Below are 19249 nucleotides of genomic sequence, written 5' to 3'. Positions count from 1 at the left end.
GTAGCTCAAATCAATTGTGGTGATTTGTCTTGTTGAATAACCAAAATGTAGAATGTTTCAGGCACTTTTTTTGAAAGCTTGTGGTTAGGATTATCAGAAATAAGAATTTTAAAAGACTAACCATTGTGGAAATAAAGCTGTATCGCCAGACAAGAGTGCTGATATTTAACAAATCAGATATAACATAGATTTATGGGTGCTGATAGACAAATGTTGTAGATAGAGCCTAGCTGGCTGCAGATTCATATTTACAGTACATATTCTACAGTGATCTTCTCATTTTTTACAAGAAAGTGAATTAGACAATTCCTAAAATGTGAAACTATTCCTTTAAATCCTCATCCACTCTATGCTTGTGGATAAATATTCAAATTTAGTTCTATATCAGTTTAAGATTAATAATTCAGATTCCTACGTTTAATCACTTTTGAACTATTTCATGATTTTCCGATCTTTTCAGATTGATAGTTAATAATAGATAGCGCTTAATAAAACAAGATGTCTTCTAATGAGGCATAGTCCACTGTCCATAGAGACTGAGACATTTTTGCACGGACCAATCTCCCTCCAATCTTGAAAATCTGTCATCTCTAGCTGTGACTTCGAGTTTTATGTTCCCAGACTTTGTGGTTCTATTTGGGATGCAGAGTTTGGAGCATCTGATTCAATGATGACTTTGGCTGCCAGCCAGTACACCGGACTCGCATGAATTTACATTCAGCGTACGTGTGTGTGCGTGTTTTAGAAGGAGGGCAGGCGGCAGACCAGAAGCTTCTCTGGGAAAAAACAAACTCCAAGCAGTAGAACTCACTGGAGTGCAGACTGGTTTGAGACCCAGAGCAGGACCCCGCATTCCTGAGAAACCCTCCGCCCCAAACCCGCTGCCTCCACTAGATGCTGAGTAGACGAAAGTGGGAGTGATGGAAGACTGAAGGGATAAAAAGAAGGGAAAATGAGGAGTGGTACAAAAGCCTGATTTCAGAAAAAGACACAATGATGATTTTATTGATATGATTCACAAAGATGTGAATAGGATGACTAAGACTGTGGAGGTCACTCAATGGGACATTCCTGTTCTTTGAGTCTTCTTAGGACCTTGTCTGTGCATCTGCAGGATGTTCATCAGTTTGCAGCCTGAAGTAGCAGCTTCCTGCTTCATGACTCATTATTTCTGGAAAAAACAACTCAGTGAGACCCTTTGTTAAACCAGGGGCGTCGGCAGCATTTAATATGTGGGGGGGGGGGGGGGGTCCGGTTTAAGCAGGGGGTCTGGGGTTCCTCCCCCATCACATTTTGGAATTAAGTAGATGCAATTTCCCACATTCTGGTGCATTATAACATGTTTTTAGAAGATGTCTCTTCCGTATCTAATGTCTCTTGTTTGAAAATGAGAATTAACCAACCCCAGCCCCAATCCTAACCCTAACCCTAACAACAACCCTAAACCTAACCCTAACAACAACCCTAAACCTAACCCTAACAACAACCCTAAACCTAACCACAACCCAAACCCTAACCCTAAACCCATCCCTGTCTCTCTTCTCTTTTGAAATATCCTTTACATTCATAAAATTGACTTTTTGATTTTTTTTAATTCTATTAATTTATTTATCTATGTATTACATTATTTTTTTTATTTGAATTCATTTATTTTTAGAATTGTATTTATTATTTTCTTTCTTTTTTTTATTGAACTATATTTAATAAAGTGTTTTCTGAAAATATTTTCCTTTTCATTTGTCCACATCTCGGGTAGCAGCAGGTACAACCTTTTCTTCTGCCCCATGGTCCACACAGACGAGCTTTGCCTGGGGATCTTACCTGGCCTCCGGGATCAGGGATCAGAGCCTAACCAACCACACCACCACATCATACACCCACTGAGGCCGCTTGGACTCCGACTCCACTCCAAGATCAATAGGCCTGTGCACAAAAATCTAATCCTGAACCTACAAACCCCAACCCTAACCCTAACCCCAACCATAACCCTAACCCGAACAACAACCCCAACCAAAACCCCAGGGGCGCCAGCAGCATTTGATATGTGGGGGGCCCAGTCTGACTGCCGTGCCATGGTTGCAGTCGAATAGTCGAATAGTTAGGTCCTAACTCCTATTCCTTAACCTTTGGAGAAAACGTCACAGGGTTAAGGAAAGGGGATAGAAGAAACTGAAAAGGATTTAGGAAAAGTCGTCCGCGGTGCTCAGAGAATCCGACCGGACTTTCACTAAGCTACGTCATTATAACGCGGCCGCTGATGATTGACAGCTGATGATCGGCACCGGCGATTGACATGCGTCTACGCTGGAGAAACTACAATAATGGACTACAAAAAACGCGTCGTCCATTTCTCCCCATGTTGTTGTTTTTATAAACAGCTGGTTCACTGACTGGCTTCAGGTCCAGCAGCTCCTCCTTCCTGTTTGACCAATATTTAATTTGTGGTTTTAGTTTGTTTTTTTGTGAAGTTTGTAACATGATTGAAATGTGGACACCCATGGTTAAACCATAAATAGCAAACAGTGATATCCCAAATTTTAAAATATTCTTTGGTGATGAAACTCCGCAAAAATCTCACATGAGCATCATGGAATGATCGACCATTTGGTATTTTAGTTTGATATGGTTAGATTTATGATATATGATTGTTTCAATGAAAGGAAAACATGGCACCATGACTTTATTATGCTACTGAGTTTCACAAAGCAAAATATAATTAATCAAATGCTTTATTTTAAAGACCTAAAGCAACACTATTTGTGCCCTTACAGTCTTGTTTTCTTAAAACAATCTAAAGGTTTAGGTCTCATCCCTTGAAAATTGTCAATTTCTTTTGGAAACATGTTGAAATAATTATCGCTGACAGATTTACTGCACTTGTTAAAAGAAAATAAAACTTTAAGAAGGTAATTCTAGACAGAAAGGTCTTCATAAAATCAGGTTTTATTGCAGTGTGACTCTTTAACCCACTTTTAAGTTATAATTTCCCCAAGCATAGCAGCTGCATTAGTAAACTGAAGTCATTAACCCTGTTTAATTAATATTTTCTGTTGTATTTAATCCCAACCTCTTCCCAGGCTGAAACACTGTTGAAACATGTCTGTGGGTGGATTTATTAGGATGAATGCCTCTTATTACATATAATCACCATGGAGAAGCGATGCTCAATTCTTGGCCCATGCAGTTATCAAAGTGTCTCTTTGTCACAGTCCCTGTTGTTATGACGGAGTTTAGCAGAAATTCTAATTTCTCTCCCACTCTTCCCCGGAGCCCCCTCACCATACCAGTGCACGCTAGCAAACCCCCCGTCCTCCGGAGCAACTTAAACAATAGCCCTCTCTCATGCCCGGCAAACTGCCCCCCAAAACAACTTGCTCTTGGGTCTGGCCTCAGTGGCTCGGAAAGAATGACTTCTTTTCCTCTTTCTCTTTCCTCCACCCATGAGCACAGTGCTGAGAGCCCTGGTGAGATAAACAGAAGTCGTGTGTAATCATCAATCACAGAAGGAATGGCACACAGTGGTGCGTGGTGCTCGACTCCATGCACCAGGAGTGGGAATCTTAAAGGAGTCAGGCTCAACGGTAAAACCGAGTGTGAAGACTCAGAAAAAGGCGATAATCAGATGACCAGACGATTATTGTTACCCACATTGTTTGTGTGAGACTGCTTATTGTATTTAAAGGAAATGCTTCCAACATGCTAACAGTGGTAGCGATAGGGGCATCTCTCATGGTAAAAAGAAATTGCTTATTTCTAATTCAAATGGCTGATCCACTTAAAATTCTTTGTCATATTCAGTATCTGTGTTCGTCAAACGACTTGTAGGGACTTAATAAACTTTTTAATAAACTATCTGTACATTTTCAAAGTTGTCAATGCCTCGTTTTATATGTTAGGACCCTCATTATACTACCAAAGAAGTGTTGGGCTACTTTGAGCCTCTTAAATGGTTTAAAATTAATTTATTTTTCCCATGAGAGATGCCCCCTATCTCGCACTGTTAGCATTTTGGAAGCATCGGCTAAAAAGAGGCTAGTTTAGAATGAATCGGACGTTCAAACTCGTCATGCTAAGCATATCCAAAATCCATTTTACACTGGATTTCCCCTTTAAAGGAGCCGATTGCAGTCAGGAAATTGAAATCAAGTGTGAATACTCTCAGGACAGATGAAGGAAACACTTTTAAAAAATATTTTTATAAATTACTCAATATGTGTGCAACTGCTGATCTAACTTAAAAAAAACAAACGGGTAAGAGATTTTGTTTGGAATCAATGGGGTTTCTTTGGGGTAGATGGCTGGTTTCCCCAGTCAGCAGGTTGTGAAACATGCTCTAATAATGTATCTCTGTCTCATGTTTCAGGGCTTTGCAGTCCCTGGGAACTCTTGAGGGAGGAGATGTCGCTTTTCCTGGTTCTATTTTCCCTTTTCAGTCTCATTCCCAAAGCGATTGCCGCCTGATATTCCCAAACGCCCCGTCCAGGATGTATCATATTAAGTAAAGGGTGAAAGGGGGACATTCTTGTGGACTGTCCACAAGGGATTTTTAGATAGCTTTTGAAAAAAAAAAAAAAACCTAAAACAACTTCCAAAAATGTTATACTCTGACTTATAGACTGACACGCCTTGTGCCCGGTCTTGAAAGACTGGTCATAATTCACTGAGTGGCTGAACAATGCAGCTGTTTTGAGAACAGTTGGTACTCTGCTATCGCTACATACCATAAGGATTGTGTTTCACCACAAAGGAAATGAATCAACAAGGTGGTTTACACCCTTATTTCCATCCATATATAATCTCTCTTTTTTAAAGCATGCATTGACTGGCCTCTGTTGTTTTTACAGTACACACTGTATTCAAGATAAAACGTTTGATGCATATTTTGCAGCAACTAATAGAAAATTAAACCTCCCCTGCACATTGTGAGGGGTCAAACAATTGCAATTGTTACCCTCTTTGTGGTGGAAATACAACAATCCAGAGAGGATGTTATGTTGATTTTTTCCAACAACACAAAACCCAATTATCACCACTACACAGCAGAAAGACAGAAGGAAGATGTGTTATCAGTGTCGGCCTCATATTTCCAGCAAAACAGAGCGATGGTGTTCGTATCGGCACCGACAGATCCCCTCTGATATCGCTTCAGGATGAAAGGAAAAACAGAACACCAGTGATATCTGGTGAGCAGAGGATGTTTCCACTAAATGCACCCGTAAAAGCAGATGCACTTTCTTCCTGCCCTTCTGTTTTATTTCTGCTGTTCCCTTGCTTTGAGCATCTGGAAACAGCAGAACCAAGGACAGGTCCTGAATACGCCTACATTTAGGGGAATATGCTCATTTGCTTTCCTGCAAAGGGATAGAAGTATCATGTTTGTTTGGTAAATATGAATGGTTACCTTAACTATGATGAGCTTGGCATACAGACTGGAAACTAAACAATGGTCCTGGCTCTGTTTAAAGATAACAATAACGTGCACCCCCCCCTCCCATCTCTAGGAAAGGCAGCTTTTCACTCCCTTTCCCAGTGTGGTCATTAAGATCAGGTATAAACACAACATGTGGCACAAAGCACTTATTTGCTATAACCTTGACCAGAAAACAAGCTTGTTATGTTGAGATAACACTTTAAAAAACTGAGCAAACCAATGATCTCTGCATGTCCTCCAAGGCCTTTGACAGGCTGTAGCTCAGACTGTGATTCTTAAGTATTTTAGAAAAGTGATTTTTCTTTTGACTCAACTAAAATCTTGGCACACCACAGACTTCTCACCCTCACACAGAGGGCACGCGTTTGGCAGAGAAACTCACAGAAAGAAAAGATCCCCAAAGCGCTCTCATGGCCTCTTAAATCTCCGGCCACCACATAAAAATAAATACAGAAAAAAACACATATCTAAAAACACGGCCTGAAATAGAGCAGCTAATGGCTGAGAACAGCAATCTCAACTTTTGTGACGAAGCAAAAGATAATATTCTTGAAACATGATAATGGCCATGACCAACTGCTCCAAACTTTTGTTGACTGTTTGTGCACCGGCGTCTCCACTGTGGTTCTCAGCAGTGAGTTTGCTATCGCTGGCAGCTCCCCCCCCCATGTGGCTCGGACCTGCACTCCCAGGCAATCCACAGATTGCAGGGGCAGACACAGTCAGATCAGATGGCAGCCGGTGGTGTTTTCCAGCTGTGAAGGTTACAGAGATCAGTGTGCGGCGACACGTCCCACCATCCTCTGATCTGTTTCCAGCCGCGCCGGCTTTGATAGTTCACACGCCATCAAATAATACTGACATTAAATGAGTGTGCTCACTGTGCTGAGAGTTTGAGCTTTCATCACAGACTAGATACCCTCAAAATGTTATGTTTCATCAGCACAAATCATTACAAAATACATGTTAGATTATGTTTTGCAGTGTCTTTTTAAATCGCCCCTACTTCTGTTTGTGTTCGGTACAGCCTGATCATTTTAAAAATATATTAAAGCAGAATTTTCGACAAACCAAGCGTATTACAGATGTATACAGTCTGTCTATGCCGGCTTACATAAAATTAGCAATCATTCACCCATTTATTTGAAATAGTTTAACTCAGCTAAAGTCTAAGTGATTAATTAAGAGGCTCCTCTGTACATGTATACTATGCTACGCTCCAGTCTGTGGCAGCAGATTTTATTTTCTAATTATTGATCAAGTAAATCAGAGCATCCTGCTATCTGACCAGAGTGTCGACAGCGGAGTATTTTGTGTGACTTTCCTGCAGCCCACTGGCACTCTGTTTTCATTGCTTTCTGGTTTGGCAAACGCAGCACTTATCCCAACCCTCACAGTCAAACTCATTTTACACTTAAACGGCTTAACCCGTTACACACTGGAGTCCTGCAACCAAAGTGCAGGTCAGCATCACGTAAATGACATGACGTCCATAGGCAGGCATATTTTACGGAACTTGTTTAGGGGGCTCAGTCTGATTCAACTCCTTTATTGGGTCTATATTAAGCTTGGCTAAAGGGGGAGTCATATTCATAGGCTTTATGAGAGGCTGGATGTAGATAAATATTATCGCTTGTGACAGTTATTGACTCAGAGCAAAATCCGAGCAGTGTTGGGTTGCGATGCGAGTCATCTGATTTGTTTCTGATCGTATGATATCAAGCTTATCCAGTTCGACCTGCCACTTGAATCAGTAAAGCAAATACAAACACACAAAATACACAAATCTCTCATGTGAAACAACCAGACCTTTGCCAGAAAATCGTGTGTTCTTGTGTGGTCCCGTGGCTCGCAGTAAGACGATTGAGATTGTTTTGAACATCTTTTCAATAGGTAAACAACCAAGGGAGCTCTGTCTGGACATGCCACTGCATACATAAACAACAAATATGTATTCAATATGGATGGAGAGTGTAGGTGCCCACGTGTTGGGTATTTAACCTTTGTGATGGGTAATGAGGTGGAGGTTAAAGATGCTCCACAACATCCTGTCTCATGTTGTAAATAAACCTGCAGTAGTCCTGATTGTTGTGGGCCTGTCGGCTTTTCCTGCAAATGTTGGAAAAAGAATGTCTTCCTGTACATAGGATATCATTCATTTATTTACACATGTTGCCTTTGGGTGTGTGTATATATATATATATATATATATATATATATATATATATATATATATATATATATATATATATATATATATTATATATACATATATACATTATATATACATATATATATATACATACATTATATATACATTATATATACATTATATATATATATATATATATATATATATATATATATATATATATATATATATAAATAAAAGCACTGGTAGTTCCATCATTTCCACTTCGTCTGCAAGTCACGTTGACTTTGTTGTCCGACTTGACGGCGTTTGGCTACGGTCTCTTTTAGAGCCCGTCCCCTCAGACACCTGCAGCTCTCGTCGGCGTGACAAGTCAAGTCAAGACCATTCTGAACAAGGCTGATAACTTCTGTACTTGGCGCCCTCCTCCCTCCCAAGTTCCTCCTTTTTTTTTCTTGCACACTGCAAAAAATATCGACCTCATTCATTCATCCATCCATGTATTTGAACTCCGGCTCCGAATGCTCAGAAATCCAACCATTCACACACATAAGCCACAAAGGAGCCGAGACTGAGTTGCTAAAAGTTGCTAAATAATGCGACGTCAGAAAATGACATTTCGAAAAACGCCTCGCACAGGCGGACATCTTTTACAGTGCAGGACCTCCCGTGTCTCTGCCCCTCCCGCCGCATCATCTGCCTCTCCGCGCGCGCGCTGCACCGCCGCTCCTCTCTCGCGCAGTCAGTTCACCAGGAGGACCAGTCTCCGCTGTCAGCCTCCGCACACACACACATACAATATACACAAACAAGCGCCCAGCACGGACAACCATGGCTGCACGAGACACCGCCTCGCTCCTCGCCGGACTCCTCTTCCTCCTTCACACCTGGGGAGGTGAGTGCGCGACAGAATGTTTGATATACGACCCGCGCGCCACGCGACGGTGTTTGGGATGTTGTTGGTGTTTCAAACTGTTCGTGACGAAACACAAACACCGCGCGACTCTAAACTATTCAGAAGAAGTTAAAGGCATTTCCTTAGTCATGAAAGTAGACCCGCGGACTGGGTTTGTCTTGCACGAGCACAGTCCGGGTCAACTTTTCATCCTTTCAAGAGACTTTTCGGGAGATGAAGATGATCATCTGTTGCCAGCAGATAAACTTGGCCTCCCTGCAGCGCTGCCCTGTCCTCCTATGTAAACTGTAGGTGTGATACTGCGCAGTCCCCTCTTGTTTATATTACTTTTCAGTAAAAATCCTCCTACCCATGAAGGCTGAAAGTAAACCTGGCAGACTCTGTTGTAACCCATCTGCTGAAATGATTTTTTAAGTCACCTTTTTCTGAAATGTAGAGGGGAAGATACTTTTATTGGTCAAAAAATTATAATACAGCACATAAATACCAACTGAAAATGTGTTATTTTATATAATATGAGGTAGTGGGGCATGCTGTTTTTCTTGAATGCCTTCTTTCTTCATTTGAATGCATTTCCTTCAGCTGGTGGCAGATCAGAGATGCGTAAAAATGGAGGAATGTAAACTCTTAAAAGTATAAAATACTGATGTGTAGTGCTTTGTTGTACACGCAGTGAGTAAACATGCCAGGTTTGTAGCATGCATATTATTATGTAAAACATAATTGAATGATTCATAATGGAATGCCATACTTTGTCAATTTCCATGGCATATGAAGTGAGTTATGGTTAGTTTGCTGCATGTATTTTTAGCCACCGCCGTCCACAGAGGTCTGCTTGTAGTCGGGAGCTCTCCGTCTGCTTTCTGTCAGCTCTCATCTGTTGCCAGCAGCGATCGAGTACCTCAGTCCTGACCCAGGCACACAGAAACAGTCAAACAGTACAGAGGTTTAGAAAATGTTCACCAGTTGATCTTGTTCTTAATCAGACTACCTTTAAATCAGCTGCATGAGACAAAAAAAAAGTTGGGTGACAACTTCTGTTTATTTTTAGGTGAGAGCGCCGTGAGGGTAGATTTATATCTATATATGTGGATGAGAAGGGAACGCCATCTCAGCTATCCACATTACGTTTTTAATTTTTTGTGTTGGTGCCTCTACTTGTTTGTTTAAACAAGATGGGTCAATGTGGGTTTCCCTCCTCCAACCCTTCCTCTTCCTCCTCTTCCTTCGTGAGGCCGACTTCCCTCCTCTCTTGCCCTCCCACACCTCTCCCCACATCTTTACCTTTCCTTATCCCTGTTTCCTTGACCCACGCCAGCCTCTCCCAGCCTCGTCCCTGCATTGCGCTGACCTCCTGTTTGAGTTCAGCCTGACCATTGTCCGTGATCTCTTCCAACTCTCCCTGCTCTTATCAAGTCTACTTCCTGTGCCTCTCCTTCTCTGGCTTTCTCCAGGCCTTATGCTGGTACCCCTCACCTCTAATCCATATCTACCCTGACAGTCATTGTATTCCATTATTTACCACTTAAGCACATCTGTTTGACTCTCAGAAAAACAGCCATTACGATCTTCTCCGTATAGAGCTGTTCCCACTGCATTGTAATTCAAACTCTGCGATAAAGATATAAATAAGTTGGTCAAAATGTGAATCTGCCACCTGTCAACAATACAGTGCATTAGCCAATCAATTAACTTTATTATTTATATTAGCTGAGGAATCGTTTAATATGTATGTTAAAAAATTGTGGAAAATTCTCATCATATATTCCCAGAGGCAGATTTATAATTGTTTGTGTTGGCTGACTGACAAAAAAGCCAAAAGTTTGATTTACTAATATAAAAAAGAAAACAGAATATGGTCAGATTAGATCATTTGGAACAAGATAATCTTTGGCATTCTTGCCTGAAAAAAGATTAAACGTTGCAATAAACAGCATTAAATGGCAGCAAACTACTATTTGCCATGTAAAAAATATAGTGGAGTAATGTCTGCCGGAGCAGAGTGTTGCTCTCCCTCTGTGTGTGTTGTTGCACTGTGGGCATACACTGTACACAGCTGATGATGTCATCCTGACTGGCGGCGTAGCGCCCACCCTCCGGTTTCCTCTCAGGTAAACACCGTTAGTACTTTGAGCGCCATCAGCCATGAACATGTTAAGAGCCACTTAGAGAACTTTATGCCAGATTACTGCAAAAAATATCTGTTTCAGTGACTTTGTGGGCGTTTTTTCTCATCTCAGTCTTTCACTGTTATCATCTCAAAGATTTGATAATGTTTGTTAACATCCACCTCGGCCTGCTGGATCTGTTTGAATACACCCACATACATGTGCACATGCAGCACCAATGGGTGCGATTGTGTCCATGCCAGATCTCCGTCTCCATGACATCAGAGGAAAGACGGACATGCTGTCGGCCTGCAGTGGTGACCCTCCATAAGGATACCATTCACTTCCTGTGACATCAGCTCATCAAGCCGGGCCAAAGAGCAGCGGCATTGGACCTCGCTCATTTAAAGGTCACCACTCTCTGCTGCGATGCGCCGTGCTTCGGTTTCATGTGCTCAAAAGTAGAAGTGAGCCGGCCGCGGACAATAAATGCTCTTGTTGTGTTTCGACCGCTGCATAGAAAATTGAGGCCCAGTGATCTGGCAGAGGATCAGCGGGGCCGAGCCGGTTTAAATGGAAGTCCCTAAATTCAGACTCTCTTCCCGCACACATCCACGGGGAGGGATGTGGACCGTTCGCTTCCATATATGTGAGCAGAAGAATTTCTGACAAATATTACATCTTCTTCGATGCGTTTTAGTAACCAGCTGATCAGATCACAAACTAATCTCTTTGCCCCTCAAACCAGTTCCTTGTGTGGAGAAAGTCGGTCCCAGGCACGTGGTGCCTTATCTTTGTCCAGAAATAAAGCCTTGAGCTGTTCAAGCGCTCTGTTTATGTGTTCCCATGCAACAGACTCCCCAGAAAACCGCACATGTAGAGGAGGAGCCCGTTGCTGTTTCTGACCTGCACCGTGACGGTGCAACATCAATCTGGGAGATTGCTTTGGTGAATTTGCGATTGTTAGTTTTACTGAAACATAATCCAGATCTCCAGTGAAACCTGGAAAGGAAACCGCACAAAGGCTCGAGAATATCAGTCTTGCACCATAGAAAAGCACAGTGAGTTTAATAATGAGGACAATAGACCTGGAAACAACATCCTCACAGTTCTTATTAAACATGGCGCAGAGGTTTTGAGTTTATGAGTGTATCTAGGTCTGTTCCTTACTGTATGAAGGACTCGGACCGCAGGGAGCACGTCTTTTTTATTCTGTAAATGGAGCCTTTGTAATGTTTGAATGAAGCTTGTGCACTGTGTTCAATTAAGAATTAGAATTTCTGAACCAGTGTACCCGTCTTTGATTGTTAATTAGTCGCCTAAACCAGTGGCTGGTAGTTGCTAACTGACATCGCCGTGTCAGATTGGAGACTTCTCTTTATCTGTTAAACTGTGCTTTACTATCACATAAACATTTAGGGGGTTTATACTGTGCTGGACTATGATGTTATTCTTTGCCCATGGTCTGGTTTGACCTGCTCTATCAGTCTGCCATTTCCCCAGTAATCCATACAGTAATCACCACTTCTGGCCACAGCTGTTGCCGTTCTGCAAAACCTTCCTAGACTGGGTTTAAAAGATCACTGTGAGATTATTACCGTAGTTATGCTGTAACCTTATAATAGATATTGGCAGCGAGAGCGTCTAGCCTTTAGACCTACAAGCAGAAAATGTTCATTGTCCATCACAAATATATTGTGTTTTGTGTTAAACAAAAGTTTGGGTGCAAAGCTTTGAAGTGGAAGCTGCAGTTTCAGAGGATTCCCGCTGACATTAATCTGGTAATGAATGGTCATACCGGACTAATTTGTGGCTTTTGTGTGGGAAAGAGAGAGAATGTGTTTCCTTGCTGACGTCAGTAGAGGGTTACATGTTTGTTGTGACTCTGCTGTCCTTAAATGTCACATTGCTGTCAATTAGAGTCATTACATCCCTGTTCCATTGTTGTTAGCAGTGTAAGCCTTCCCGTGTCGTGACCATGATAGCATTTGTTTTCAGGTGTTTTTATGCAGCGTCTCCCTGCTGAGCCCTATAATGGGTTTGCACTTGGGAGCATGAATTGTAGAAGCACAGGGTTTCCTTTTACTGTTTGATCTTCCTATTGATGTGAAAAACATCCATTATCACCATTACCTGGGTCAATATGGCAAACCAGTGATGGAGCGGGTGGGAGGGGCTGTTACTGGTGGAGAACGCTCCCAGGACTTTGTGCTGTTGTCATCGGGGCCACTTTGTGTGCGTTCGCGTACTAGCAGCAAATGATTGTTTGTATAATGTAACTCAAGCAAAGAAACAATCTGTAGCCGAGCCCTGTTGAATGATATCTTAATATCAACACGTTCTTCTTGCCAAAGCGAGTGGTCTAACACTTGTTTACTGTGTGAAAGGAAGGAAGGAAGTTCATATTCGGCCTTGTTCATGTTATCAGCCAGAATACGCTTTTGTCCCAAAAGGAAAATACGTTTTTGTTGTGCACATATTGGAATTAAATGGGCAAACATCAGTGGAAGTGTTTTTGTAATTGCCACTGAATAATTGCTTTCAGAAAATACAGCTTTTCCTAATTTGGTTTCTGTGCGTCTTGCAACACCGTTTTACAGGAAGCACGCCAGTGATGTCCAACTGAAAACCTTAAGACAAGTCTTTGTCTGCAGATGTGCGATGAGGCGTTTCATCTGTAAGTCGTATTGCAGGGCCTCACCACACATTGGACAGTGCGATGATGTATTGCTCTGTTTGACTGCGGCATCAAGCGATATCAAACGGTTTGGAGATCACCTTTAGCTAGCGCCGCATCTGAAGAGTCAGTTCTCCTCCGACTGTTAACACTTACCGCCACTCTCACGGCTTTTGAAGTTCCCCCATCAGAGGAACAGCTGCGTACACCTCGCAGGCCTGACATGTACACACACACACACATGCACACACACACACACACACATGCACACACATACTGTATACACACACACTTGCACACGCTCAGTTGCCTCTACTTAAAGAGCCGTTGTCATCACTTGGTATTTCTGTTGAGCAGGGTTACTGTGTCACTGCTGGTGACAAACTGTGGCACATGACCATCTAAATTCCCTTTAAGCTCGTACATTACAGCTGCACAACGCTAATTAATTATTGAGGTTATAAACATAACGGCGTCCTTACTCCGGACCAGAATAGCTCGAACTCGGCTGGCCATAAACGGCTGTGAATAACCTGTGAGAAAAGTATGGAAAAGCTATTAAGGTTTATTTTATGGGTACTGAAACACACAGTTACCTCCTTAACTAACACCAGCAGAATATTGATCGAGTATACTGAATATGTACGTAATGCATTTTGGCACAAGAATCCTACCGAAAAGACAAACGATCTCTCAAACCGTGCCGAGGGAAAGGTTTCTTCTTTAGGCATTTAACTTTTATTAACAGAAAACATTGTTGGACCTCTACACCCAAACATCATACTCTTTAAATCTCTATTGGACGACATCTGCGCATTTAAGTATTCTCTGTGGCCATATAAGCAGTCACTGATTTAATCAACGATGAATACATTTGATTTTAGCTAATGTTTTAGTGCTATTGTGGATATATCGTATTCATTTTTCTGAAATGTAGAATGTGATGTAATTGAGATGTTGGGGAATCCCTGAGAAAACCGTTAACACAAGGCTAATGAGCGCTAAGACTAAAACCCTCAGCACTGGGTCGGTATTTGGTTTTGACAGGAGATGCAACCGGATCCCTTAAACGAGCAGAAATTGAGCCGTAGAGGAAAAGCGAACCATTAAAACGATGTGGTGAACTGTGCAAACTGGGACGTAAATCATAATAAAAGCCCGGCTCCTTTGACCGACACTTAGAAAGCAGGGAAATTGTAAAATTCCCCTAAATTACCTCTCTTTTTTATTGCAGTGAGAAAGTTCACTGTGGTGCTTTCAAAGCCACTTAAATGAGTGACAATACAAACAGGATGAGGGGTTTTGTTGCAGCTACGGCTGTGTATTTTGCAGGTGTGAACCTTGTTCTCTCTGGAGGAAAGCAGGATGTGAGCCTTTTTTATTCTTTCTGACATATTGTATCCAGAGCACAGTATTACAGGACTGCTTTATGTGATTTACCCTCCATTCGGAAGTCATTTAAACCTCAAGGAGAGCTGTTTTTATGAAGCTGGCAAGTGCTAGAAAGCTCACCTGCAGTTCCTGTCCAAAGGTCCTGCAAAGAGCAACGTACTAAACCCCAAACGCTCAGGTGGCTCAACAGCATGACGCTGCACATGAATATGAAAAGGAGAGCAGACATGGATGGAGCTACCATGAATGAGTTGGACAAGAAGAACTTACACATTTATTATCACCTCTTGTCCTTTTGGAAATTTAATGTGAAGATCGGATCTTTTATTTGAGACTTTTGTGCACTTTTTTTTTCAGAGGGTACTGTAATAATAATAACTCTCCTCTGTGGGATGGCCGGCTAGTTAAACTCGGGTCACGGTCGAAACAACAAACCAAGCTGAACTCTACAATGTTTTATCAGTCCTGAAATAAACTCTAAACCTCCAGCGGGTTCTTTTTCTTTATACAAATTCAGAAAACTCTCATCAGCCAAAAACATCGACATCAGTCAGGACGAGGTCGCTGAGGAAACTTGTGTGATTATGTGAGATGTGGTGAGGGGAGCAGGGAACCAGGGTGCTCTTTGGCTCGGAAACCATTTAAATTTCTGACTAAAGTCGTCCGTTACAGCGGTGCAAACTTTAGTAAAAATATGCGTGGAACTTTGTGTTTGTGTTTTTCTTCCCCACAAGTATGCTGTTTGGGTGTTTAGTGTGTCTGTCTGGCTCACTTACACAAAAATAATAATTGAGGTTTGGCTTTTTGCCTGATAGTGGACAGATCAGCTGTTTGTACAAGAATAGACGTGAAGAAAAGGAAGTGATCACAGAGGAATATAGTCATTAAGCTCCTGAAGTAATATGTATTAAAGTAATATATTTGCAAACAGTGAGCGACTTTTTGTTATAACACCCTCCCTAAAAACTGCCTTAATTTTCACTTGGCCCATTTATATTACAAGAACCCGCTGATTTGACAATGTAATGTCGATTGAAGTGGTATTTTCTTTTTGTGCCACTCTGTGTTTATTCAAGGTTGTGTTTTATTCAGTGTTCACCCTCAACACAAAGAGTCATCTTGCCAAGTGAATCTAAATTCATCGCTGGACAAGAATCCTCATTATTGGAGGATTCTGCAAATCCCTGGCTGACTTAAAAAGTCTGCCCTTTTGCAATCTTTGTGCAAGGCAACCTCATTGGTTAGGGTAAGGCAATGAAAACCCCTGGTTAGGAGTGATGGAAACATTCTGGTTCCACTTACAAGTCTATCCAATCCACTGAATGTTGGCGTTAGATGTAACTTGTGGGATGCAGAATCCTCCAAGTTGGTTGCACAGGGATTGTTGTGGACACTGGCTGTCAAAATCACACAACATGAACTTACAGTTTCATGTACAGTTAAACAGGCGACCGACTCCTGATGTGGGTTTCAATGGGTGCTTAAAGCTGCTAATGTATATTTACCACAGCAACCACAAACCATATAAACAGTCTTTTTTTTTAGTGAATGGTTTTCATTGTATTAGTTATATTTAAGTGTCAAGACAAGCATTTGTCATTTTCAGTCATTTTCAGGGACACATGTTTGAGATCTGGCATTTTTGTCTGGGAAATCCCTCAAAGGTGGTTTTGTGGCCCCCAGACGAGCCAGCTGTTCCTTCTTGTCAGTCAGTGACTCTGGTGTCAAAGTGATGGTTTCTACATGGTGGTTTGGCCTCAAGAAATAGTGATCATTCTTTGGCTTTGCAGGGATGTGGAGTTTTAACCAAAATGCTGAAATGGACACTGTTCACACCGTCAGACGGGACGAGGGATGTGTAATATATGGGAACGTGTGGATTACACCATGCATCCGGACACAAGTTCAGTCACTTTACTGACATTGCAAAACTCCAAAACCCCTTTACATTTGAAAGAAATCAAGTCACCATGCTGTTGTTATTAGATGTCTTCACTATTTAACAAAATGCAGTTATTATTATGAGCTGTTATTAGTTACATTACCATGTTTTTAAATAGTCCATTGAATAGCCTGAAACCTGAGATAGTTTAAAGTGGATCATCCTTGCTCCGCATTGCCTTAAAAATATTCTCTTACACCACATGTTGTTTTTTAAGATCAACAAATAAAGTAGATATAGATAGATAAACCACGAGAGACGCACAAGATTGAGGCTGATGATGATGTCTTAGCTGAAACATTTTGTTTTCCCCTTAATAAAATCAAAAAGAAAGAAGATGCTTCTTTCTGTTAGAACTGGTGTTTTGTTTCTTTTAGCGATTTCATGTGACAAGGTCTCGGATCACTAGCTTTAAAGAAACCAGCAAGTCAAATATGACCATCGGCAGAGCTGCAGGACATCCAGCCAGCCAATCTGTGATCCTGGAAAGCATCAATAAGACATTAATGCAACAGAATACAAAAAAAATAATAAAAAAGCCAGGCGTACCTGAGGAGCTGGTATCTGATCCTGATAAGCTTGAGTTTCCTTCCAAACCCAGATGAGGGAGATGTGGTTAGCAGGCTCATGCATGCTCTGGGCGTGAAGTAAACCAGTGAAATCCCAGCTGTGTGATTGATTCTATCCAGCATGATATATGGTCAAGTGTGTTCATGAGAACAGATTATAGTGTTGAGGAGAAAAACCAGGCATGTGCTTTAGATTTGTGAAGTGAATCCAGAGCAGAGGTTCACTTCAAACCTCCTCTTCCTCACGTTTGTTTTCTCTGGCCAAAACACTTAATAGACAGACTGTTAGTAAAATAATTATTATATAATAAAGATACTTCTACTTCGGTATGAGATAGAAGTGTTGGTGGCAGATGATCATTGGTTAGCGTCAGTGGCAGCAGAGGAATGCAGAATCAATAATCATCGACTCCATCACTGGCTGCTGCACGTTGATTTCTCCCCGTTCTGACTTAGTGAGTTATGTGATTCTCCCCTTTTCGTCTCTGAGGTCAAACACACAGAGACCTCTCTGTCCCTCAGCTAAGTATTGCCAATGTGAGAGAAACGCTGTCCGACTGAGGGGCCTCTCCTATCGCCCTCTGGTCTCTTTCTTTTGGGCGTGATGGAGACGAGACTCTCGCGCTGCTCGCTTACCAGGAACCGTGGCTAATAAACACAAAGTGCTAATTGCAAGTGATATTACGAATCATCCCATCGTCTCTCCCCATCTGTGGCTCTAGGTGCAGTTAAGTCAAAACAAAAAGGCGTGTGTTTTCTGACGCGTGTTGAGCTGTAGACGCTAGGAAGAGAACCCTCAGAGATTCCAGCTCTCTCCGGTCCTCGGGTCTGAAGTTATCCCCCGGGGAGCTTCACGTGCACAAGTGGAGACTATCGTCAGGATCTCTGTCTATTCTCCCATAGTCCAACACCCTGCTTAATAATGGATGTTGTTTTCCTGAAAATGTGCTCCATGCAGATCTAATGCACATTAGGATCCTTTTAGACCTAATGCAACCTGTCGGGCCTCAGCCATGACACCGGGCCGCTGACTCCACAGAGCAGACTGTTGTGTTTGCTGTGGCTTTTCACTGTTTAGTTACAGCAGATTGCTGTTAGTCACAAACTTTTATGGTTCGCTCTCCTCTCGGGGGGCTTGACTGTTTGTCCAAGGGGCTATTAATGTCTGGATTATAGTGTTTTCTGTCATAGAGTATATTGTAAAGATTTATGTATCTGTTAACTAAATCCATATATCTTTTTCTATCCAGGCCACACCAGACATCCAGTAGAAAGCGATCTGGAATGATTCGACTCGGTCTCATTCATTTAATTTTAGTCGCCCTTTCCAAGTCGAAACAGCTGATGCAGTCAAAAGGGGTAATTGTCTTCGTCACTGCGTTGCTCGTTTAATCATGCTGCGCACATGCTGAGGTCGCAAAAACACGTGAGATATTTTAAATCAATTTCATTATTTGTCCACTAATAAATACAGCAAAGCGTTTGGCAAACTAAGCATGTGAGCAAAAGTTCAACTGTTACGGGCTTCTTTTGCAACACTTTTATTTCCACAAATTTCCAGTTTCGTTCTTCATGTGAATCCTCTTCTCACTGTACCGGCGATTTGAACTTGTGCTACCAGTATCTAAAGCATTCTTGAATTATATATTTACCTCCTGATGTATTAGCTATTTAAACGTGAGGAGGGATCATTTATTTATTTATTTCATTCAAGTATAAATCAATGGGATAACCCTTAAGGAGATTATAGTAGTGCGTAGAGGAAGCATCTGAAAAAGATTGAGATTTTCAAGGTTTCTGTAATGAGTTCCATGAAATGGTATCAATACTTACTCAATAAAATGGGTTAAACTGTCAGTGCAAATTGTTTTAACCATTGCTTGATGACCTCTGTAATCATATAACTAATTCAGATTTCATGCTATGTGAATGCCTGCGAGCTGTAAGCATGGAAGTCCCCTCTCTACCACCGGCCTACTGCGTAGTCATGATTGCTGTAGGTCACCACTTCCTTTCTCAGGGAGGAACATTTTTCCATGATGTAAAAAGTGCCCGTTTCATG

At 41.7% G+C, this 19249-nt stretch overlaps 2 protein-coding genes across 6 annotated transcripts in view; one reads left to right on the top strand and one right to left on the bottom strand.

The window, feature by feature from the left end:
• psph (phosphoserine phosphatase) overlaps nt 1-19249 on the bottom strand; it is a 178342-nt gene that overhangs the window by 115800 nt on the left and 43293 nt on the right. The window lies entirely within an intron of this gene.
• The window catches only part of mcamb (melanoma cell adhesion molecule b), a 29665-nt gene continuing 18737 nt past the window's right edge, over nt 8322-19249 (top strand). For all 5 annotated transcript variants that reach the window (XM_084020427.1, XM_084020430.1, XM_084020429.1 and 2 more), the window contains exon 1: nt 8322-8478. In XM_084020427.1, the coding sequence (XP_083876553.1) occupies nt 8415-8478 (64 nt within the window). In that variant the 5' untranslated portion in view covers nt 8322-8414. The remainder of the gene's footprint in view (nt 8479-19249) is intronic.

The sequence above is a fragment of the Eutrigla gurnardus genome (genome assembly GCF_963514095.1).
Source record: "Eutrigla gurnardus genome assembly, chromosome: 10".
NCBI lineage: Eukaryota > Metazoa > Chordata > Actinopteri > Perciformes > Triglidae > Eutrigla > Eutrigla gurnardus.
The sequence above is the reverse complement of the archived record's forward strand: the minus strand, read 5'-3'. Positions and strand labels throughout refer to the sequence as shown.